The sequence below is a fragment of the Chiloscyllium punctatum genome, chromosome 30, assembly GCF_047496795.1.
Source record: "Chiloscyllium punctatum isolate Juve2018m chromosome 30, sChiPun1.3, whole genome shotgun sequence".
NCBI classification, from domain to species: domain Eukaryota; kingdom Metazoa; phylum Chordata; class Chondrichthyes; order Orectolobiformes; family Hemiscylliidae; genus Chiloscyllium; species Chiloscyllium punctatum.
This window is the reverse complement of record NC_092768.1, coordinates 47,086,460-47,111,524: the sequence shown is the minus strand read 5'-3', so window position 1 is coordinate 47,111,524 and position 25,065 is coordinate 47,086,460. Positions and strand designations below refer to the sequence as shown.

At 42.9% G+C, this 25,065-nt stretch overlaps 1 protein-coding gene across 3 annotated transcripts; it reads left to right on the top strand.

Annotated features, from left to right (window-relative positions):
- The first annotated feature begins 1,198 nt into the window (after positions 1 to 1,198).
- Positions 1,199 to 15,760, top strand: LOC140455632 (uncharacterized). Of its 3 annotated transcripts, none has more exons than XM_072550582.1 (2): positions 1,199 to 1,271; positions 13,903 to 15,760. In XM_072550582.1, exon 2 carries the CDS (start codon positions 14,335 to 14,337, stop codon positions 15,604 to 15,606), a length of 1,272 nt encoding a protein of 423 aa, XP_072406683.1. In that variant the 5' UTR covers positions 1,199 to 1,271; positions 13,903 to 14,334; the 3' UTR covers positions 15,607 to 15,760. The 3 variants fall into 3 exon arrangements, with proteins under 3 accessions (XP_072406683.1, XP_072406681.1, XP_072406682.1); XM_072550580.1 differs by lacking the exon at positions 1,199 to 1,271 and adding an exon at positions 4,905 to 5,024; XM_072550581.1 differs by lacking the exon at positions 1,199 to 1,271 and adding an exon at positions 13,161 to 13,376.
- Positions 15,761 to 25,065: the final 9,305 nt, after the last annotated feature.

Below are 25,065 nucleotides of genomic sequence, written 5' to 3'. Positions count from 1 at the left end.
CAACTGATTAATATATAAATCCCAGAACTCCTTTCAAGTCACAGTCCCGAGATAACAAAGTTTTATCAGTTAAAAAAAAGTAATATCTCAGCTCAGAAAATGCATTAAAAGTGTGAGGTTAGAGTCTGTCTTTATCCCAACCTTGAGTCAAACCAGTTTTATGTCCAAAGTAGGAATTTGTAAAATATCACATTGACTGACTGCCCACAGATTGTGTGCTTTTTTGAACAAAATAGAATGTATCTGCAAATACAAATCTGTAAGTGCAAATTCATCCCATCGACTTACATGTGTGTGTGTATGTGAGTGTGAGGAAAAGAGAGAGAAAGAGGTGTGTTTGTGTGTGGGAGAGAGGGACAGAGTGTGTGAGAGTATGTGTGTGCATGTGTGCTTGCTTGATAGAGTGTGTGCACGAGTGTGACAGAGGATGTGTGCATGAGTGTGTCTGTGTATGAAAGAGATGGTGCATATGAGAGAGGGTCTCTGTGAGTGTGATAGTGTGTGTGTGTGTGTATGCGTGCCTGTGAGTGTGTGTGAGAGAATATAGTGGAATGGGGTCAGCTGTAGTGTGACATGAACCCATGATCCCGGTTGAGGCTGTCCTCATGGGTACCGAACTTGGCTATCAGCCTCTACTTGGCAGTCATGATTTGGAGATGCCGGTGTTGGACTGGGGTGTACAAAGTTAAAAAATCACACAACACCAGGTTATAGTCCAACAGGTTTAATTGGAAGCACTAGCTTTCAGAGCGCTGCTCCTTCATCAGGTGGTTGTGGAGGACACAATTGTAAGACACAGAATTTACAGCAAAAGTTTACAGTGTGATGTAACCGAAATTATACGTTGAAAAATACCTTGATTGTTTGTTGAGTCTTTCATCTGTTAGAATGACCATGATAGTTTCACTTCTTTCATATGTAAATCACAAAACTTTTTTTTTAAAAGTTACATTGTCAGGTTAACTGTAACAATTGGTGTTAGCCAGATAATATGTTGAAGGTGTTGGCCCCCTGTGTTCTCTGTCTGTGCCATAGTGTTTAGACTGATTCTAATCTAAAAAGTGAGTTAACAGATTCTTACATGGACTCATGCAGTCAAAAAAAGTTGGAGGAAATCGTGTTTTCTTTTCCTATTTTACAGGAGGATTGCACTGAACTGCACCAGAGAATACAGAGAGGAGATACACCACAGATAGAACCTGACCATCACCCAAGGAACAACTGCAAAACTGTGGAAAGACGTCCGGTCACTTCACAGCTTTGCTCAACAGGTTGGGCAGTGAAACCATCACCTGGAAATCAGTTGGGTCAGGATAGCTTTGACATATCATCAGATCTGAAATTGGTCATTGGTATGGAGCCTTCTATTAGAACCACAACTCATTCCAACAGGCTGTTCAAGTGTGAGGTCTGTAAGGAGGCTCCACAGGCTCATCAGATCTCCTCCTTTGGGAAGCATTAGCACTGTAGTAATGTTACTGTAAAAGTAATCCAGTTAGATTCAGAGAGTCATAGAGATGTACAGCATGAAAACAGACCCTTCGGTCCAACCCATCCATGCCGACCAGATATCCCAACCCAATATAGTCCCACCTGCCAGCACCCGGCCCATATCCCTCCAAACCCTTCCTATTCATATACCCAGCCAAATACCTCTTAAATGTTGCAATTGTACCAGCCTCCGCCACATCCTCTGGCAGCTCATTCCATACACATACCACCCTCTGTGTGAAAAGGTCTCTTATATCTTTCCCCTCTCACCCTAAACCTATGCCCTCTAGTTCTGGACTCCCCGACCCCAGGGAAAAGACTTTGTCTATTTATCCTATCCATGCCCCTCATAATTTCGTAATGAGGTCACCCCTCAGCCTCCGACACTCCAGGGAAAACAGCCCCAGTTTACTGAGCCTCTCCCTGTAGCTCAGATCCTCCAACCCTGGCAATATCCTTGTAAATCTTTTCTGAACCCTTTCATGTTTCACAACATCTTTCCAATAGGAAGGAGACCAGAATTGCATGCAATATTCCAACAGTGGCCTAACCAATGTCCTGTACAGCCGCAGCATGACCTCGCAATTCCTGTACTCAATACTCTGACCAATAAAGGAAAGCATACTGAATGCCTTCTTCACTATCCTATCTACCTGTGACTCCACGTTCAAGGAGCTATGAACCTGCACTCCAAAGTCTCTTTGTTAAGCAACACTCCCTTGGACCTTACCATTAAGTGTATAAGTCCTGCCTAGATTTGCTTTCCCAAAATGTAGCACCTCGCATTTGTCTGAATTAAACTCCATCTGCCACTTCTCAGCCCATTGGCCCATCTGGTCCAGATCCTGTTGTAATCTGAGGTAACCCTCTTCGCTGTCTACTACACCTCCAATTTTAGTGTCATCTGCAAACTTACTAACTGGAGCTCTTATGCTCGCATCCAAATCATTTATGTAAATGACAAAAAGTAGAGGGCCCAGAACCGATCCTTGTGGAACTCCACTGGTCACAGGCCTCCAGTCTGAAAAACAATCTTCCACCACCACCCTCTGTCTTCTCCCTTTGAGCCAGTTCTGTATCCAAATGGCTAGTTCTCCCTGTATGCCATGAGATCTAACCTTGCTAATCAGTCTCCCATGGGAAACCTTGTCGAACGCCTTACTGAAGTCCATACAGATCACATCTACTGCTCTGCCCTCATCAATCTTCTTTGTTACTTCTTCAAAAAATCCAATCAAGTTTGTGAGACATGATTTCCCACGCACAAAGCCATGTTGACTATCCCAAATCAGTCCTTGCCTTTCCAAATACATGTACATCCTGTCCCTCAGGATTCCCTCCAACAACTTGCCCACCACTGAGGTCAGGCTCACTGGTCTATAGTTCCCTGGCTTGTCTTTACCACCCTTCTTAAACAGTGGCACAACGTTTGCCAACCTCCAGTCTTCTGGTACCTCACCCGTGAGTATCGATGATACAAATATCTTAGTAAGAGGCCCAGCAATCACTTCTCTAGCTTCCCACAGAGTTCACGGGTACACCTGATCAGGTTCTGGGGATTTATCCACTTTTAACCATTTCAAGACATCCAGCACTTCCTCCTCTGTAATCTGGACATTTTGCAAGATGTCACCATCTATTTCCCTACAGTCTATATCTTCCATATCCTTTTCCCCAGTAAATACTGATGCAAAATATTCATTTAGTATCTCCCCCATTTTCTGTGGCACCACGCAAAGGCCGCCTTGCTGATCTTTGAGGGGCCCTATTCTCTCCCTAGTTACCCTTTTGTCCTTAATATATTTGTAAAAACCCTTAATTCTTCTTAATTCTATTTGCCAAAGCTATCTCATGTCCTCCTTTTGCCCTTCTGATTTCGCTCTTAAGTATACTCCTACTTTATTTATACTCTTTTAAGGATTCACTCGATCTATCCTGTCTTTACCTGACATATGCTTCCTTCTTTTTCTTAACCGAACCTCAATTTCTTTAGTCATCCAACATTCCCTATACCTACCAGCCTTTCCTTTCACCCTGACAGGAATATACTTTCTCTGGATTCTTGTTATCTTATTTCTGAAGGCTTCCCATTTTCCAGCCGTCCCTTTACCTGCGAACATCTGCCTCCAATCAGCTTTCGAAAGTTCTTGCCTAATACCATCAAAATTGGCCTTTCACCAATTTAGAACTTCAACTTTTAGATCTGGTCTATCTTTTTCCATCACTACTTTAAAACAAATAGAATTATGGTCGCTGGCCCCAAAGTGCTCCCCCACTGACACCTCAGTCACCTGCCCTGCCTTATTTCCCAAGAGTAGGTCAAGTTTTGCACCTTCTCTGGTAGGTACATCCACATACTGAATCAGAAAATTGTCTTGTACACACTTAAGAAATTCCTCTCCATCTAAACCTTTAACACTATGGCAGTCCCAGTAGACGTTTGGAAAGTTAAAATCCCCTACCATAACCACCATATTATTCTTACAGATAGCTAAGATCTCCTTACAAGTTTGTTTCTCAATTTCCCTCTGACTATTTGGGGGTCCGTAATACAATCCCAATAAGGTGATCATCCCTTTCTTATTTCTCAGTTCCACCCAAATAACTTCCCTTGATGTATTTCTGGGAATATCTCCCTCAGCACAGCTGTAATGCTATCCCTTATCAAAAATGCCACCCCCCCTCCTCTCTTGCCTCCCTTTCTATCCTTCCTGTAACATTTGTATCCTGGAACATTAAGCTGCCAGTCCTGCCCATCCCTGAGCCATGTTTCCGTAATTGTTACGATATCCCAGTCCCATGTTCCTAACCATTCCCTGTTCCCTAAGCTCCTCATACCTCGATGTAATATGTTCAGTTTACAATGTTCAGAGATGAACTTTATGTTCTGGAGAAATCAAAAATAACGTTTAAATATATTTGTGCTTGTGAAAACAAATCGGTGAAGCTACTTCTTTATGACCTACTTCCTGTGCTCTATTCTCACTCTTGTATCCCTCTCTTTCTTGCATCGATCTCAATTTCTCTCTCTCCACTGTGGTCTCTCCTGTGCATTGGCTGACCCCACTACTGCACTTCATCCCTGCCGTGGATGCTGGGGTCTTCCTCTTCTGATTTGCTGTCAAATGCATCGAGGCCGAAGGACCCTAACTGCGCTGTAATGCATCTAAGAATGCACATTGCACACTGATGTTGTCAGTTTGAAACTCCCCGAGGATGAAGAATGCTATTCCCACACTTGAAATCCCTGTCAAACATTTACCAGGGGAACTGTGACAGCAGCTGCAATAAGTGAGGTTTTATTCAGATGGGACAATGACAAGTTTAAATCCCCACCTGATCTGCTGCTCAAAGTCACCTCCATTTCCCAGGTCAGTTTCCCAAGTTTCAAGAAACTCATGTTGCTCCAGAAATATTTGGATTGACTGTGAGAGACGTCAATCAGAGAGCCCACCCACTCTGCACATTGTCTCCTCTTCCTCTTCCAGAGCTGGTTCACTTCCTATAGGGACTGAAAACCAAGTGAGGAGATGGTGAGTGAAGGAGCAGCTTTTATACAAATTGTATCCCATAATATCCACACCAATCTTCAGGCAGTCTGACTATCCTGTGGGCAATCAGGGGTGGAAATGTCCCTTATGCTGTGTGAGAAGATCCAGCTGAGAGAGCTGTTTACTCGGTGCTTTGTGCTGAACTGTTTGACTGGAGCTGTGTGTTGGATATTGAGTGTGTTTATTGGAAGCATTTCCCTCTGATTTCCAGGCTGAGTTTTGTTGATGGCTCATTCCTGAATATGAGAAGTTGAGGTGTCATTATCTGGAAGGTGCAGGGGTCTGAGAATTCTTACTGATTACCCAACGTTGGGTTCTGTGTGTGTTGGGAGTAGGTTATTATCCTATGGACTGTCTGTGTTTTGGGATTTCGGTGTTTTCGGTGTTGCTTGACTTTTCAAATCCCTTCAAAGTTTCTCACTCCCAACCTCAAATGGAAGCATTTCCCTCTGATTTCCAGGCTGAGCTTTGTTGATGGCTCATTCCTGAATGTGAGAGGGTGTGGTGTCATTATCTGGGAGGTGCAGAGGGTCTGAGGATTCTTACTGATTTTCTCTTGTTGGGTTCTGACTGTATGTTTCGGGAGCTGCTTATTATCTTGTGGACTGTACGTTTACAGTTCCTCTGAGGGAATGTTGCTTTGACGGAGGAGCAGGACTGAGGGAGAGCTGCTACTTTTTGGAGCAGTCCAGAGGGAAAGGAATCCACCATATAGTGCTTCCCGTACTGAAACATCGGAGCTTGAGTAGGCCATTCTGTCTGATCTTGGCAGATCATCCAACCCTACCTCATTCCAGCTTTCTCCCTATACTCTTTGATCCCTTTCACTTGCAAAACTAAATCTATTTTGACAATACTCAATGGTGTGGCCTCAACCACTTTCTGTGGCAGAGAATTCCACAGGCTCACCACTGTCTGGATGGAGAAATTTCCCCTCGTCTCAGTCATAAACTCCCCCTCCCCCCATATCCTTAGCCTATGACTCCTTGTTCTGAACTCCTTGATTATTGGTAACATCCTTCCTGAATTTCCTCTGTGTAGATATGTTAGAATTTTCTAGATTTCTATGAGATTCCTTCATTCTTCTAAACTCCTGTGAATGTAGTCCACATTAAATCAGTGTTTCTCTGTCTATATATACAAAGGGCGGCATGGTGGCTCAGTGGTTAGCACTGCTGCCTCACAGCACCAGGGTCGGTGAATGTCTGTGTGGAGTTTGCACATTCTCCTGTGTCTGAATGGGTTTCCTCTGGGTGCTCCGGTTTCCTTCCACAGTCCAAGGATGTGCAGTTCAGATGAATTGGCTGTGCTAAATTGTTCATCGTGTTAGGTGCATTAGTCAGAGGGAAATGGGACTGGGTGGGTTACTCTTCAGAGGGTCAGTGTGGACTTGTTGGGCCGAAGGGTCTGTTTCCACACTGTAGAGAATCTAATCTAATCTAATCAATCCTCCCATCCTAAATATCAGTCTGATAAATCTAGGTTGCACTCTGTCCTTGGCCAGAACATCCTTCCTCAGATAAGGAGACCAAAACTGCACACAGTACTCCACATGTCACCAATTGCAGCAAGACTTCTCTGCTCCTGTACTTAAAACCTCTCGGTATTGATGCTAAATTCCATTTTCCTTCTTCACTGCCTGCTGCACCTGAATGCTCACCTTTCGCAACTGATGTTCAAGGACACATTGGTCTCGTTGCACCTCCCCCTTTCCTAATCTGTCACCATTCAGATGTGCCTTCCTGTGTTTGGTACCAAAATGGAGAACCTCTCATTTATCCACATTATACTTCATCTGCCATGCATTTGCCCAATTAACTTGTGCAACTCTCATTGAAACATTCCTGTACTATCCCCAGATCCCTGGTGTTTTGGTAAACAGAAATCCACCAATCTCAGATTCGATATTGACAATTGGTCTTGCATTGTTTGTTATTTGTGGATGTGAATTTCAATCTTCTCCCATTCTTTATGTTGAACTGTTGCCTCATTTCACTTCTGAAAGATTCTTCCTCTAATATTTATACAATGTCCTTAATCCTAGATTCTCCAACTGGTGAAAATAATCTGCTTCCATTCACCTGACCCTCCAGTTAATGAAGTTATTAATCATATCACCCTTAAACTCTCTAATTCTGTGATTTTAGAATGTTAACACAGTACAGAAAGAGGCCCTTTGACCCATCGTGTCAGATTATTAAAGGATTGGACACTGTGGAGGCAGGAAACATATTTCCACTGATGGGTGAGTGCCAAACCCGAGGACACAGCTTAAAAATATGGGGTAGACCATTTAGGACAGAGATGAGGAGAAACTTGTTCACCCAGAGAGTGGTGGCTGTGTGGAATGCTCTGCCCCAGAGGGCAGTGGAGGCCCAGTCTCTGGATTCATTTAAGAAAGAGTTGGATAGAGCTCTCAAGGATAGTGGAATCAAGGGTTATGGAGATAAGGCAGGAACAGGATACTGATTAAGGATGATCAACCATGATCATATTGAATGGTGGTGCAGGCTCGAAGGGCAGAATGGCCTACTCCTGCACCTATTGTCTATTATCCTAAAGTTCAAGCTATTCTAATCCCATTTGCCAGCACTTGGCCTGAGACCTGTTTGTTGTGTTGCTGTAAGTTCTCACCTAAAGATTTTTTTCAACGTTGTGATGGCCCCTGCATCTATTGTCCAATCAGACAATGATTTCCATTTGGCAACCACCCTCTGGGTGAAAATAAAACCTCTTTCTTAAATCCCCACCAAACCTCTTGTCCCTTACCTTAAATCTATACCCCTATTTGTTGATTCTTTATTAAATAGAAAGATTTCTTCCACCAACCCTGTTTAGTGAGTTGTCAGAGGCTGGTACAATTACAACATTTAAAAGGCACCTGGATGGGTACATGAATAGGAATGGTTTAGAGGGATATGGGCTAAGTGCTAGCAAATGAGACTGGATTAATTTAGGATATCTGGTAGGCATTGACAAGTTGGACTGAAGCATCTGTTTCTGTGCTGTACGTCTCTATGGCTCTGACTCTATACCCCTTATAATTTTGTGCACCTCAATCAGGTCCCCTTCTCTACTCTCAGGAAAACAATCTCAGTCTATGCAGCCTGTCTGTTTATAGCTGAATCAATCCAACCTAGGCAATGTCCTAGTGAAATTCCTCTGAACCTTCCCTCATGCAATCACATCCTTCTCATAGTGGGGCAACTAGAACTGTGCACAGACTAGCTGTAGCCAAACAAACACTTTATACGGAGTTCCATCATAACCTCCCAGTTCTTCATTCAACCATAGAATCCCAAGGAAAAAGACCATTCTCCCCATTAGGTCTGCACCAACCCTTCAAAAGGTAGCCCCAGCCTCCTCCCCCCCCCCCCCCCCCGACCTATCTATCCCTTAAAGCTCACAGTTAGCATGCCAACCCACCTAACTGGCACATTTTTGGATAGTGGGAGGAAACCAGAGCACCCGCAGAACTCATCGAAACACAGAGAGAAGGTGAAAATTGCACACGGACAGTCAACCAAGGCTGGAATTGAACCTAGGTCCTTGGTGCTGTGAGACAGCAGTGCCCACTCTTGCTGGCAACTAATGCCTCAACTAATAAATGCAAGTAACTATATGCCTTCTTAACCACCTTATCCACCTCAGTTGCCTTTTCTGATTATTTTTTATACCTGAAGCAGGAGAATCTACGTTTCAAGCATAAAGCCCTTCATCAGGAATGAGGCTCATAGCCCAAGGGGGCTGAGAGATAAAAAGTGGGGGGGGGGGGGGGGGGGGGGTGCGAGGTGGAAGGTAGCTGGGCATGCAATACATAGATGAAGGTGAGGGTGAAGGTGATAGGTTGGAGAGGAGGATGGAGTGGATAGGTGAGAGGAAGATGGACAGGTAGGTGCCGAGTTGGAAGGTTGGTTCTGGGACAAGGTGAGGGGAGGTGAAATGAAATGAGAAAACTGGTAAAATCCGCATTGATCCTGTGTGGTTGGAGAGTCCCAAGGCATGAAGATATAGATTTCACCAGTTTCCTCATTTCCCTTCCCCCCACTTTATCCCAGATCCAACCTTCCAACAAGGCACCACCCTCTTGACCTGTCCTACCTGTCCATCTTCCTTCCCACCTATCCGCTCCATCCTCCTCTCCGACCTATCACCTTCACCCTCACCTTTGTCTACCTATCGCATTCCCAGCTACCTTTACCCAGCCTCACCTCTCCTCCCATTTATCTCTCAGCCCCCTTGGGCCACCAGCCTCAATCCTGATTAAGGGTTTTACACTCGAAACATTGGTTCTCCTGCTCCTCAGATGCTGCCTGACTGGCTGTGCTTTTACAGCACTGCACTTTTCGACTCTGATCTCCAGCATCTGCAGTCCTCACTTTCTCCCTGTTTTCTACACCTGTAAATGACATTTTAATAATCTCTGTACCTTGATCCCCAAGTCTCTCTGAACCTCCACTGTTTTGAATTTTTCATCATTTACAAAAACCTGTACAGATCCAATGGAAACACTGAAATGCATTTGCCCAGTTATTCAACATATCCAAATGTTTGTAATTTATTGTTTCCATTTATGTTGCTCTCAGAACCACTTGTCTTGTGTCAACAATAAATGTGGAGTTGTGTTTTTTTAACCCAGCTAAATTGTTCAAAAATGCAATGAACAGTTGAGACTCAAAACTGATACTTGCAGGACACCTCTCATCCATTTAGATCCTCACCGCTGGAGGATTTTATCCTTAATATCCATACTAATATTCAGCACTGAATATCCAAGGTGAAGGAATATTCTGATGATGTAACATCACTGGATAGTGTACTAGTGGTGAACGGGAGGGGATTGAGTCAAATAGGAGTTGCCCTGATCAGGGGGACTTCTGTGTTCTCGATGCCGTTGAGATAGTTCAGAGTTGTTGCAGATGTTCCCTTCCGTGTGAGTGGGAAGTGATTATCTGACCTGAGCATTCTCGACTGTTGGGGGGATTGGAGTGGCTTGGAGGGGAGTTCTCCCAGCTCCTCAGGTTGATCATCCAAGTGTTATTTTTGGCTGAAGAGACTTTAACATTGTGTCTCGGTCTTGTGTGCTGGTCTCCAGCATGGCTGTAAATGGAGGTGTTCATAGAGCTGCCTTCTCCTGTTACTGGACTGGTAGTCCACAGTTCTCAACAATAGGTGATAGGAATACAGAACTTTGCTCAGTTCTGATCCTGTGGGCTGTTTAGCTATGTTTATTACCTACTACATTCAGTTTTTGTCTGTATATTACCCTCTGTCGTACATTCATTCGGTTCAAGTCTGCATTTGAAAGTGTCCCTAATGCAGCTCCTGACCTGCCTGATTACTGGTTTGACGTAATCATGAAATGAGGACTGTGCTGAGCTCTGAGATTGTGGTTGAGTACAGTCCTGCTGCTGATGACCCACTTGGACACCTAGTTTTGGGATCTTAGTTACCCAGTGATGATTAACATGAAGAAGTACTCACCTTCAGTTGGGAGGGCACTATATGGGCAGATCTTATCGACATGTGCTCTGGTGAGATTTGTCACTTCACCTTCCTTCTACAGTGCTCGGCATTCCTCCAGATGGCTTAGATTGTACTAACCCGGGAGGGGTAACTTCAGTCCAGGCTGGCATGGTCTGGTGTGTTAGCCTCCACTGCTGGTCCTGAGGAAGGAGGACTGACCTCTTTGGTTTGTTAATTGAGTTTAAATTCCAGCAGTTAGTGTGGTGGTATTTGAACATATACCTTGAAAGCATTAACCTGGGTCTCTGGATTAGTAGTCCAATAATATATCAGTGATATACTGTTCATTGATAGACTGTTCCACAGAGAGTGCCAGGTCTGCTGCTCCCCTGGGGGCATTATATGTAAATCACTGCACCACCCAGTCCTTCCAAATCCCCCCAAGACTGCAAAGCGAGTGACAATTCTTCTCTTCTACTGTTGGTGGGGCAAATGTCAGGAAAAGTGCAAGGCAGCTCCAGACTAACATGCTTGTCTGGGTGCGCAATGGGGTTTTAAAACTCACTTAGCCTCATTGAAAATCCCTCCAACCAAACTCAAGGCAACTCAGGCTTTGCCAAAATACATAAGATTCCCAAGATTCAGTCCATAGTTCTTCTTGAACTTGTTTAACTGAAGCATGAGACTCCATGGAGTCAATATTGAAGAATTCCCCTTTGCCAGTGGGATGGTGACAGAGGAGTTTGGGATGTTCCCAGTTTGATATGATTCAGTGAGTATCATCACTAATTGACCAAACTGTGGGTCAGCTCTCCTCACTTAGGCACTTGTCATTCTTGGTAAGAGAAACTTTACAGATTTCACTGGGCTGAGCTCACCTTCGTTGTATCCTGACATCTAAAACTTTCTCTACTAGGTCTTCAAGAGTACAATACAGGTACTCAGTGAATTAATAGCCCATTTTGCATTCTTCCCAACTGTCTTTTCCATTGTCCTCAAGGCAACTGGGAAGGTGGACAAAGAAAGTAATCACATTATCTGCTCCTGATCATTATCCAGTGTTCCTGGTCAAAACAGAGGTCAAGTAAGGAAAAAGAGAGAATTTACATCTGATTCCCCCACACAGAAATGACAGACTGGCACTAACTGGGACTTCCACTGAAGAAGGGATATTGAGCTATAACTGGACTTGTAATCCAGAGACCCAGGATAATGCTTTAAGGACATGTGTTCAAATACCTGATGAAGGGCTTCTGCTTGAAACGTTGATTTTCCTGCTCCTCGGATGCTGCTTGACCTGCTGTGCTTTTCCAGCACCACTCTCATCTTGACTCTGATCTCCAGCATCTGCAGTCGTCACTTTTGCCAACGTGTTCAAATACCACCACACAGACTGCTGGAATTTAAATTCAATTAACAAACCTGGAATTAAAAGTGAGTCTGAGTAATGGAACTGTGTTAACTGTTATAAAAACCGATTGGGGCACACCTGAAGGAGAGGAAACCTGCGTCCTTACTTGGGTCTGACCTACATGTGACTCCACATGCACAGCAATGTAGTTGACTCTTAAACACTCTCTGAAGGGGTTGCTCAGTCGGATCAAAACTACTGCAAAGCCACAAAGGAAAGAAATAGGACAGACCACCCAGTATCAACCTCAGTCCTGGAAATTTCAGCAACTAACACAGCCCTGTCAACCCTACAGAGCTCTCCTCACTTACTAATTGTTGGAAGCTTCTGTCAAAATTGGAAGATCTGTCCCACAGATTAGTCTGCCAGCAGAGTCATTCTCACAGAATCACATGGAAGAGACACTGTCCAAGCTAGGACAATCGCCATCCCTGGATATACTCAATGAAGCTGACAATGTGGTATGCTGTAAGGAACATGTTGTCCTGGGAGTCCTCAACATTGACTCCTGACTGTACCCAGTCGCATTGGTTCAGGTCATCAGGAAAGAAAACCTCCTGATTACAATCAATATTCACTAACAATTGTGGCTTAGCAGAACCACTATCGATCAACAACATAGCTGCTAGACTGGGATTTCAGCAATGGTGAGGGAACCAACTAGAGGTCAATCTACATGTTCTTGGCAGTATTGATGGGAGTGACCAATACACAGTTCTTGTGGAGGCAAAACCCCACATTATGCATCAGAATTATATTCAAACACAAATCTGTTACCTCGTGGCCTGGCATACCCCTATTTTACTGTTACTATCAAGCCAGGGGACCAACCCTGGTTCAATGAAGAGCACTGGGGGCATGCTGGGAGCAGTATTAGACATTCCTAAAAATGATGTAACAAGCTGGCAAAAGCCAGAGTAGAAGACTACCTGCACACCAAACAGCAGGAGCAGTATACAATCAACAGAGCTAAGTGATACCACTATTAACGGTTCAGATTTAAGCTGTACAGTCCTGCCACATTCACTCGTGAATGGTGATGGACAACTAAATAACTGGCTGGGGGAAGTGGCCCCAGAAATATCCCCATCCTCAATGATGGGGGATTCCAACACATCAAAAGAGAAAACTCAAACATCTGCATCTCCCCCAGTTGACTTCTGGGAGCTTCCCAGCATCACGTTGCCAGTGGCCAATTTGATTCACTCTGTGTAATATCAAGAAATGGCTAAAGGCACTGGATACAAAGGCCCTAGGTGCTGACAGCATCCTGACCAAAATATTGAAGATTTCTGCTCCAGAACTAGCTGTGCCCCTGACAAAGCTATGCAGTGTAGCCACAAGATTGGCATCTATCCAGCAATTTGAAAAAAACTCTCCAGATATTCCTGTTCATAAATCCAACCTAATCAATTCGAATCCTCTCAGTCAACTGTCAATCAGCAAAGTGATGGAAGGTATTATGACAGTATTACTTACTCCCCAGTGGCCTGTCCAGTAATACTTAATTTGGGCTTTTCCAGTGTCAGTCAATGGCAGCAATGTGTATCATCTACAAGATGTACTATAGCAGCCTATAAAGGCTGTTGCAATAAGAATTACCGAGCCTATGACCTTTACTGTCCAGGAGGACAGGGAAACAGATCCCTTGGAACACCATGATCTTCAAGTTCTCCTCCAAGCCATTCATCATCCTGACTTGGAAATATATCATCAATCCGACATTCTCAGTGCCTGGAACACCCTCCCTAACAGCTCTGTGGATATATCCATACAATATAGACTGCAGCAATTTATGGAGGTGGACAGCAATGCCCACATCCTCTTAAAGTATAAACAAAACGCCTGAGGAGTCAACTCTTTCACAAGGGAGGAGACAGAATTGGAGGAAATTAGCACAAAAATATTGGATAATTCAAATTTTGTGCATCCGAATTATTTTGCTTTAATTGGAGGAATTCATATTCTTTTCTTGTTTTACAGATGGATTGCACTGTACTGCACCAGAGAAGACAGAGAGGATAGGCACTGCAGATAGATTCTGACCAACCCTAAGGAACAACTGCACAACTGTGGGAAGACATCCAATATTCCAGCATTGCTTACCACAGAGAAGGCTGGGCAGTGAAACCATTTGGTCGGGGGAGCTTTGATATATCATCAGATCTGAAACTGGTCAGTGATGTGGAGCCTTCTGTCAGAACCAACCTTTCCGAAGATTCGGCTGTGGGTGATCGGTCAGGAAGAAGTGTGAATGGACTCAAGATGTGGTGAAAGCTTCAGTCAAATATTGAGCCTTATGAACCATTGACTTATTCCTACAGGTGAGAGGCTGTTCAAGTGTGAGGGGAACTCCAAAGGCTTGTTAAGATCTCCTGACACATATTGTATGACTATTAAAATAACAGCAGGTACATGGAAGAGAAACCTTTTAAGTGTGAGGTCTGTGACCGAACCTTTGCACAATCATGGACACTCATGAATCACAGACGCATTCACACCGGGGAGAAACCATTCAAGTGTGAGGTGTGTAACCATGGCTTTGTACAATCATCAGGCCTGGTGAACCATCGGCGGATTCATACTGGGGAGAAACCATTCACATGCAAGGTATGCAACAAATCATTCTCACGGTCATGGACTCTTCATGTGCACCAACGTGTTCACACAGGGGAGAAACCATTCAGGTGTGATGTGTGTGACAAATCATTCTCAGATGCATCAACACTCCAAAAACACCAACGCATTCACACGGGGGAGAAACCATTCACATGTGAGGTGTGTGACAAATCATTCTCAAAGTCATCGACCCTCCTCGTGCACCAACGCATTCATACAGGGGAGAAGCCATTCACATGTGAGGCCTGCATAAAGTCATTCTCATCATTATCAGATCTCCGCAAACATCAACGTATTCACACAGGTGAGAAACCATTCAAGTGTGAGGTATGTGAAAAATCATTCTCGTCATCATCAGATCTCCACAAACATGAACGGATTCATACAGGGGAGAAGCCTTTCAGGTGTGTTGTGTGTGACAAATCATTCTCCTTGCTGTCGAACCTCCGCACACACCAACGTATTCATACTGGGGAGAAACCGTTCAGGTGTAAGGCATGCAATAAATCATTCTCTGATTCATCAAGACTTCTGCTTCATCAGAGGATTCACACAGGGGAGAAACCATTCACATGCAAGGTTTGTGAAAAATCATTCTCATCATCATCAAACCTCCACACACACCAACGTATTCACACTGGGGAGAAACCGTTCAGGTGTAAGGCATGTTACAAATCATTCTCTGATTCATCAAGACTTCTGCTCCATCAGAGGATTCACACAGGAGAAAAGCCATTCAAATGCAAGGTGTGTGAAAAATCATTCTCTGACTCATCAAACCTCCGGACACATCAACGAATTCACACAGGGGAGAAACCATTCAAGTGTGAGGTATGTTACAAATCATTCTCTGATTCATCAAGACTCCTGCTGCATCAGAGAATTCACACAAGTGAGAAATCCTTTGTATGCAAGGTGTGTAACAAATCGTTCTCAGACCCATCAACCCTCCGGAGACATCAAAGAATTCACACAGGAGAGAAACCATTCACGTGTGAGATGTGTGACAAGTCGTTCTCAAGGTCATGGAACCTCCTGCTTCATCAGAGGATTCACATAGGGGAGTAATCCACCAGCGTTTGTGGTGAACATGTTGGCATCTTCAACCCTTTTCAGATACCAGCAGATTCACATGGAAGAAAATCTGAAGGTGTGACATGTATGACAAAATGTTCACACATTTTTCCGAATCTTTTAAAATGCCAGTGGATCCACACTGTTGAGAAACCATTCAGAAATGAGGTGTTTGACAAGACTTTCACACAGTTAATGTATCTCCTCCTCCATCAAAGCATTCACACAATCAGTCTGAGTTCTATCATAAAGCTTTCAGACAGTTGTTGGATCTCCTGGAACATCAGTTAAACCACACTGGAACTGACTAAACAAATTCCTGCTGAATTTTTCTTAAAGTGTGAACCTCTTTGCAAATGGTATTGGGATATCGAACAAGAAGCAGCTTTCACTCCCATCAAGCAACTAGTGATGACATCACCAGTGCTGAGGGATTATGATGTCACAATGGAGTCATCCGGACTTGGAGTAACCCCCATGCAGTGAGGACAACCCATTGTGTTTGTATCCGGAGCGTTAATACACACTGGATGGCACAATGCATGAAAACAATTTTTCTCAATTCAATTTCATCTGCTGCAAAGTGTTTGCAAGGGAAGACAGTGAATCTGACAGACAAGTGTACTCCTCCAGTCAAACAAATTTCACAACAGAGTGCAACTTTTCAAATGTTTCAGGAGGTTTAATGAAAGGTTGACCATTAAGGATCACCTTTTACAGTAAGAGGTTATTGGACAAACAAAAATAAGGTGGTTATCCAAGGTGGCATCTGTACAAAGGGTGTCTAGGTCATTATTCTTGAAGGGATGAGAACAGAGATACTGAAACATGTCCCACTGAACCATCAAGGAGCTGGGTCTAATTTGAGGAAGGTAAGAGAAGTGCTGCATTGGCCAAACATGAGCCAAATTTTTGAACAAATTTGATCGATCAGCAGCAACAAATCCTTTATTCTTTCATGGGATGTGGAAACCACTGGCATAACAACATTTGTGGCTCATGTCTTATTGCCCTTGAACTGATTGGTTTGTTAGGCCAGTTAAGAGTTATCAGCGCTGCTGTGGGTCTGGAGACAAGAATAGATCAGATAAGGATGGCACCTGTCACTCCTGAAAGGTCATTAATGAACTGTCATGACTCACTGGGATAGTACATTGAAAATCAAGCCCAGTACTCCTGAGCCAGCACAGAAGTTAACATTTTTAAAAGAAAATCTCCAAACTACCTGATTTTCAGACCCAGGTTGATACAAAGCACAGGCCAGATCTCTGTACTTAAAATTTAAAAAACTATTTGTTATAGGCAGTTAGATCTAGCAACAGGTACACAATTCAATTAAGAGAACTCTACTAATTCAAACTGTAAACCCCTTATAAACCCCTCTTACAAATAAGTGAACAGAAACAGTGATAAAAATTGTGGCCAATCTAAAAGCTATAAAAACAACTCTGTAGACTTTGTTCTCAAGATCTGTTGGGTTGGTCCTTGCTGATCTGAAGATTTTTCCTGAACCTTCCTTTTTCCAAATGCTTCCACTGGTTTGGAAAAGGCAAAGAGTATCCCTTTCACATCTGAAAGGTCTCTGAATTATTCAGTCGAAAGACCCAACTTGCGGGATGTGCTGAAGGGACAATAAACTGGTTTTCTTCTGGTTTAAAGTGACTTATGGTAGAGAATTGAGAGAGCGAGATTTTAGCTACTGCAGACCTGCTGACTTCTCTTCTGGTCTGAAAAGGCTTCTCTCTGTTTTATTCACAGCCCAAGCTGCTTAGCTACCTAGCAGCCACTCATGGTTGTTGGAGGCAGATGATCTTTGTCATTGATAACTGACCATAGTCCACAAACCAAACAACTTCACTTGTAAACAACTCGTCAGCACATTGCTGGACCCCAGAACTATACAAACAACATCACAACTGGTATCAAATTTCTTGATTTCAAAATATATTTTGTAACAGTTCTTTTTCATTTCAGTCCACAGTTTTAAATCACATGAAAATGAAAAGATATGCTCTTTACAGAACCAAAGTGTTTTTTTCAAAAAATCAATTATAGCTTCATGGCCAGCATTATTGAGACTAGATTTAATTTCCAGATTTATTCATGGTATTTAAATTCCATCAGCTGGTGTAATGGAGCTACCAAGGCAATTACGTTCCTCAGAAAGACAAATGTCATTTCAGAAAACAGCAACATCACATGAAGAGTCACCAACAACTCAAATACATGCCATGAGAAGAGCTGTGCACTTCACAGATTGTGTGCATTGCTGTGAATAGACAAAAAACATTGGAACAGACTGGAAACAATCAACTGTTCTTTTTTCCCATTCATTTTATGTTTGGACCAATTTGCAACAGATTTTTTAATAAAATGGAATATTGGATAAAAATCTTTTTTTGTACTGTGGCTTCTAACATCCACATGAGATCAATATCATTGTATGTAAATTAGAAATTGAGAGCAGTTACCATTTTACCATCTGGAACATTACTTGAAATTCAAATGGATGGAAGTATTTCTGAAGCACCAAGAGTTTCCTGAAGCTTGTGAAAGTGAACAGTGAACAGGAGGTGACTTTGAGCAGATCAGGTGGAGCTTTAAACTTATCTGAATATATTTCAGTTATTGCAGCTACTGTCTCAGTTTCTTTGCAGACGTTTGTCAGAGCTTTCAAGTGAGGGATTAGCATTATTCATCCTCAAAGGCTTTGAAGTTGACAATGTCAGAGGAAGTGGCAGAGGAAGGGTACAACTACACCATTTAAAATACATTTGGACAATTACTGTACATGGATAGGAAACGTTTAGAGGGATATAGGCCAAAAACAGGCAAACGGGACTAGTTCATTTTAGGAAACTGGTCAGCATGCACGAGTTGGGCTGCAGGGCTTGTTTCCATGCAGTATGAGTCTCTATCAGTTGAAAAAAACAAAAGAGTAGGAGTGAAGATAGAACCAGTACTTAGAACCTGTGATGCAGAAAGTGAGCCTGGGACTTGGTGACTGTGTTTAAATTGGGGAGTGAGAGAATGAAAGATCTGGAGGTGAACAGCTTCGACAAAATAAGTGAAGGGTCAATTTGAATAAGAGATTGATGTAGGGCACGGATACTTGTGACTTTGGTTTGATTTTGGGGGGGGGGTGGGGAAGAGGGGGGAGAAGTTGTGGTCATGCTGGTGACTTTTTAATGAAAGATCATCTCATCTTTACATGTTAATGACACTTCCAGCATTTTTTGATTCAATTTTTTAAAGCCTATACGCAGATCATTTGGCCCAACTGTTTTCACCTGGTGCTTATGCTCCACACGAACTTTCTCCCTCCCTATTTTTTCTCACCTCTCAGCAGATTGTTCTTTTTTTTCCCCTGATGGTTTTATCTGGCTTCTCATCAATTGCATCTAAACTATTTCCTCAACCATTCCCATTGGGAGCAAGTTCCACATTCTTGTGTTTCCCATGGTAAAGAAGTTTATCCTGAATTCTTCATTAGACTTATTATCGACCATCTAATAATGGACTAATTTTGGACTCCTCCACACAAGTGGAAACATCTTTTCTCTATTTACCCCAAAGTCTTCATTTATAATGCATCATTGTAAAGATTTCTGTCATGTCACCCTTCAGCCTTCTCTTTTCTGCGGAGAAGAGTGCTGGTTTGTTGAGTCTTTCCTGATAGTTACAATCTCTCAATTCTCAGTCTCATCCTTATCAATGCTTTTTCATACCTCCTCCAGTTTCTTTTGAATATGGAGGATTAGAACTATCCACAGTGCTCGGAGTGTGGTCCAAGCAAGATTCTAAACAAGTTCAACATAACTACTCTGCTTTTCAATTCTATTCCTCAAGAGAGGACCACAGTGCTATAGTTTATTTAGACTTGTCAATATACTTTTGTGATCAACAAGGCTTAAGTTATTGAGTACAGCAGTTCCGGCTGTACAGGACATTGGTTAGGCTACTATTGGAAAATTGCGTGCAATTCTGGTCTCCTTCCTATCGGAAAGATGTTGTGAAACTTGAAAGGGTTCAGAAAAGATTTACAAGGATGTTGTCAGGGTTGGAGGATTTGAGCTATAGGGAGAGGCTGAACAGGCTGGGGCTGTTTTCCCTGGAGCGTCGGAGGCTGAGGGGTGACTTTATAGAGGTTTACAAAATTATGCGGGGCATGGATAGGGTAAATAGGCAAAGTCTATGTCCTGGGGTCGGGGAGTCCAGAACTAGAGTGCATAGGTTTAGGGTGAGAGGGGAAAGATATAAAAGAGACCTAAGGGGCAACCTTTTCATGCAGAGGGTGGTACGTGTATGGAATGAGCTGCCAGAGGAAGTGGTGGAGGCTGGTACAATTGCAACATTTAAGAGGCATTTGGATGGGTATATGAATAGGAAGGGTTTGGAGGGATATGGGCCGGGTGCTGGCAGGTGGGACTAGATTGGGTTGGGATATCTGGTTGGCATGGACGGGTTGGACCGAAGGGTCTGTTTCCATGCTGTACATCTCTATGAGTCAATATATTCTGTGACAACAGGCTTAATTTATATGTACAATAGAGATGTTGTTGAGAAAGTCTTTTGAGGGCCAATACTGTAATGTAGCATCAAGAGAAAAACAGAAATGAACAAAGGGAAGGTAGGACCATTTTGCATCTTTGGGTTCCAGTGAGTTGACTTTTAGCAGTAAATAGAAGCCAAGATAATGGTACTGATTAGCTTGAAGAATGATCTGATCACAGGTCTCCAGTCAAAAAGGTACACTTTTGGTGAGATTCTTTTGGAGATGCCGGAGTACTCTTCCTTCGGGGAATTATAAATAAAGGGTTACATTATTGTGCGGAAGATAGGAGTATTTTTCTCATTGGTTAGTAATGATACATATTTGCTCACAGATTGTTAGCTGAACTGACACAGGTGCACATACAGAGCACTGTAAAATCGATCTTCAGAAAAGGGGAGCGTCGCTGGATTCTTCCACTGTTTAAGGGATAACATTTGTCTCAGGGGACTTGCTAAGGGTGTCTGTTGAGTGGGTGAGGTAGGAGTTACAAGTAGAGCTCTTGCTAGAAAGATGGCACTTACGTGGGACATTTCCAGTTGCTGATTAATTGTCACAGATGATGTTTGGTGTAAGCCCTGTCCTGTCTTCACAAAGGAAGATACAAATATGATGGAGAACACAGGGTCTAGTGAGAGGGAGGAACTGAAGGTAATCAATATGATTAGGGAAATCATGTTGGGGAAATTGATTGGAATACGGGCTGATAAATACACAGAAGCTGGTAATCTACATCCTGTTAAGAAAGCGGCCCTAGAAATAGTGAATGCATTGATGGTCATTTTCTAAAATTTAATTTGATTTATGATTATAACATATACCTAGGTATAGTGAAAAGTTTTGTTTTGCGTGCAGTACAGACAGATCATATCATACAAAATACCTTTGGGTAATAGAATAGAGCAAAGAATACAGCATTACAGCTGCAGAGAAGGTGCACAAGAGCGAGATCAACATTAAATATGAAACTTGAGAGATCCATTCAGAAATCTAATAACAGCATGGAGGAAACTTTTCTTGAATCTGTTGCTACATGTGTTTGAGCTTATGTATCTTCTGCCTGATAGAAGAGGTTGGACGAGGTTTTAACCAGGGTGGGAGGAGTCTTTGATTATGTTGGCTACCTTCCCATCAACAAGTATAATGGAATCAATGGATGTAAGGTTGATTTGCATGATGGACTGGGCTGTATTCACAACTCTCTGTAGTTTTTTATGGTCCTGAACACAGGAGTTGTCAGACCAAGCCGTGATGCATCCGCATAGAATGCTTTCTGTTTTGCATCTCTGAAAATTGGTGAGAGTCTTTATGGACATGCCAAATTTCCTTAGCCTCCTGAGGAAGTACAGGCGTTGTGTGCTTTCTTGATTGTAGCTTCAACGTGGGTGAACCAGGACAGATTGTTAATGATCGTCATCCTGAGGAACTTGACGCTTTCGACTGTCTCCACCTCAGCACCATTGATGCAGACAGGAGTGTGCCCTCCACCTTGCTTTCTGAAGTCTTTCATTTTGGTGATGTTGAGGGAGTGATTGTTATTTTTACACCATTCCACCGAGCACTGTATCTCTTTCCTGTATTCTGTCTCTTCATTGTTTGAGATCAGACCTACAATGGTGGTGTCATCAGTGAACTTGTAGATGGAGTTAGCACAGAATTTGGCGACAGTCATGGGTGTAAAGTGAGGGGCTGAGTTTTCAGCCTTGCGGGGCACCGGTGTTAAGGATTATCATGGAGGAGGTGTTGTTGCCTGTTCTCACTGATTGCAGTCTGTGGGTCAGGAAGTTGAGGATCCAATTGCAGAAGACGGAGCAGAGACCTAGGTCTTGAAGTTTGGGATATTAGTTGATTGGAATTATGGAATCAAGGTCAATAGATGCTGGAACAGCTTCTATGATTGGCATGTAACTCCAATATTTAAAGAAGAAGGTAAAGAGAAAAACAGGGAATTATCAACTGGTTAGTCTGACATCAATATTGGGGAAATATCACACCATGAGTACTGTGTGTAGTTTTGGTCTCATCTGAGGAAGGATATTCTGGCTATGGAGGGAGTGCAACAAAGGGTTTACCAGGCTGACTCCTGGGATGGCAGGACTGACATGTGAAGAGAGACTGGATAGACTAAGACTATATTCACTGGAGTTTATAAGAATGAGGGGCGTTTCATAGATACCTAGAAAATTCTAACAGGACTAGACACGGTAAATGCAGAATACTCCCAATATCTGGGAGCCCAGAAGCAGAGGTCACAGTCTAAGGATACAAGGTCTGCATTTAGGACCACGATGAGAAATTTCTGCACCCAGAGAGTGTTGAGCTTGTGAAAGTCTCTGCCAGACAAAGTGGGTGAGGCAAAATATTGTATGTTTTCAAGGAGGACTTAAGTATAGTTCTGAGGGCCAAAGGAATCAAAGGATAAGGGTCAAAGCGGGAGCAGGGGAGATAAGTTGGATGACCATGATCAAATTGAATGGCCCGAAGGAGAGAATGGCTTCCTCTTGCCTCTATATATCCAGTGTTGGGATCAGCTTTAGAAAAAGTATAACGGCTAAAGGGCCTTAACAAAATGTGAATAGGTTTCATGAGGATGCTACTTTCGAGAGAGAGAGAGAGCAAGAGGGAGAGAGAGGGCACAAGGGGCATTCCACACAACAGCTTTAGGTGTGCAGTTTCCAAAGTTAAGGTGGACTGAGGAACTAGTGTTGAAGTTTTAAAAGTGCAACAGATTGTATGTTAGAGCTAAGTTGACAAAACTAAAATCTTGAAGAACATCATGACTCAAGAAACTAGGTTTGATTAGATTCCCTACAGTGTGGAAACAGGCCCTTCGGTCCAACCAGTCCACACTGACCCTCCGAAGAGTAACCCACCCAGACTCATTTCCCTCTGACTAATACACCTAACACTATAGGCAATTTAGCATGGCCAATTCATCTGACCTGCACATCTTTGGACTGTGGGAAGAAACCGGAGCACCTGGAGGAAACCCACACAGACATGGGGAGAATGTGTAAACTCCACACAGACAGTTGCCTGAGGCTGGAATCAAACGTGGGACCCTGGTGCTGTGAAGCAACAGTGCTAACCACTGAGCCACCAGGTCCGAGACCTACCAGAAAGATAGTTCAACATGTAGAATTTGTGTAACAGGTCATCTTTACTGTCCAATAAGCTTTGTCAGCTTACATTTTAAATCAATTATTTTCATTTTTGTCAATAAGTTACCAAATGAGCATTTCTTACTCTGGGGTTTATTTTAGAGTTCAAATGCTACTTTTAACCTTAACCTGACCATTGCTCACCCCCAATATAGCCAAGTAAATTAATTTGACAACATGAACACAAATTGTTATTTTCAAACCTCTATCATCACTTCATAATCTCTATCCCTCCATTAAAGTGCACACAACTCAGCTCTTCTAATTGTACTGTGATTCACAGAAATTTGTTCAAGATTCCTGCAAATCTATTTCTATTCCACTCCTACATTAGGAGTTATAAACTGTCATGAAAAGAACTCCTGACATTATTACAAGCCATTGAAATTCCGGCCTGTCTTTGTATTTCTGTAAATAATTCTCACATAGCATCTGTTACGTGGGAATGAACTGGAAATCTCTTGAGTTACACAGAATAAAAGATGTGGAGTTTTTGTCTATTTTATGAACAGCCATGTAACATACCCAACTGGGACTGCAGTAATGGTTTTAGAACCAAAGTATTAGTACAGACGAATCAGGATGAGAAATGCATTATTAGTAGATTAGTGATTAAATTCCCTACAGTGTGGCAACAGACCCTTTGGCCCAAAAGGTCCACACCAACCTGCCGAAGAGTAACCCACCCAGTCCCATTTCCCTCTGACTAATGCACCTAACACTATGAGCAATTTAGCACAGCCAATTCACCTAACCTGCACATCTTTGGACTGTGGGAGGAAACCGGAGCACCCGGAGGAAACCCACACAGACATGGGGAGAATATGCAAACTCCACACAGACAGTCGCCCAAGGCTGGAATTGAACCTGGGATGCTAGTGCTATGAGGCAGTAGTGCTAACCACTGAGTCCCATGGATCCACAAAGCTTCCCAAAAAGCATGATGTGATTACAAGACAAAAACATGGGTGTAACTGAACTGCTGTTGCCTTGTTCAAGCAAGAATGGTGGAAAGAGAAACTGTGATTGCATTTGAGACACACTTGGCACTGAACAACAGATCTAAACAAATTTAACAACAAATTCTGCTTCAGAATCAGTCTCTAAGAAAATTATATTGAACAAATTAATTCATAAATAAATCTCCAGTAAGAAAGGCTTTTGTGCGCTGAGATACATGTGACAGAAACATTTTAAATATCTTCATAATAATTTATAATGTCTTGTGCAAGCTACTGAAATAAATACCCTCAATTACTCAAATTATATTGCAGCTCAAAAAAAGCAAGAAGGCTTTGACAGTTTTATTCTCCAAAGTGATCTCTGTGTCACTGATTGGTTTTGTCATAAATATTGCCCATATTTCATTCCCAAACTCACTTTCACATTGGACATATTTCACTGCACTGATTGATTCACCTTTCAGTATTCAGACTGGTTACTCAGTCAGAACGCTCTGATCGGATAATCAGGGATTCCGGGATGTGCTCGTGTGATTAAATTTGAACACATTTTTGTGTGTGAGGTGGAGTAATGGAGGGTCAAAACAAATCACTGACATGACCAAAGTGTATCAGTTCAGGAAATCAACGCAGAGAAAACAATCACTCTGAATGGGAGGGGAAATGTTTGAGAGAGAATCTTGGGGAAAGGAGATGGCAGGGAGTTCAGAAACTCACATGGCATGTTGCCTCGACCTGACTGCCTGTCACCCGCGATGGAGAGCGACCGTAGCTTCCA

Bases quoted from the DNA above. Each gene is read 5' to 3' on its own strand.
- LOC140455632 (XM_072550582.1), top strand. From the start codon at position 14,335: ATGGAAGAGAAACCTTTTAAGTGTGAGGTCTGTGACCGAACCTTTGCA.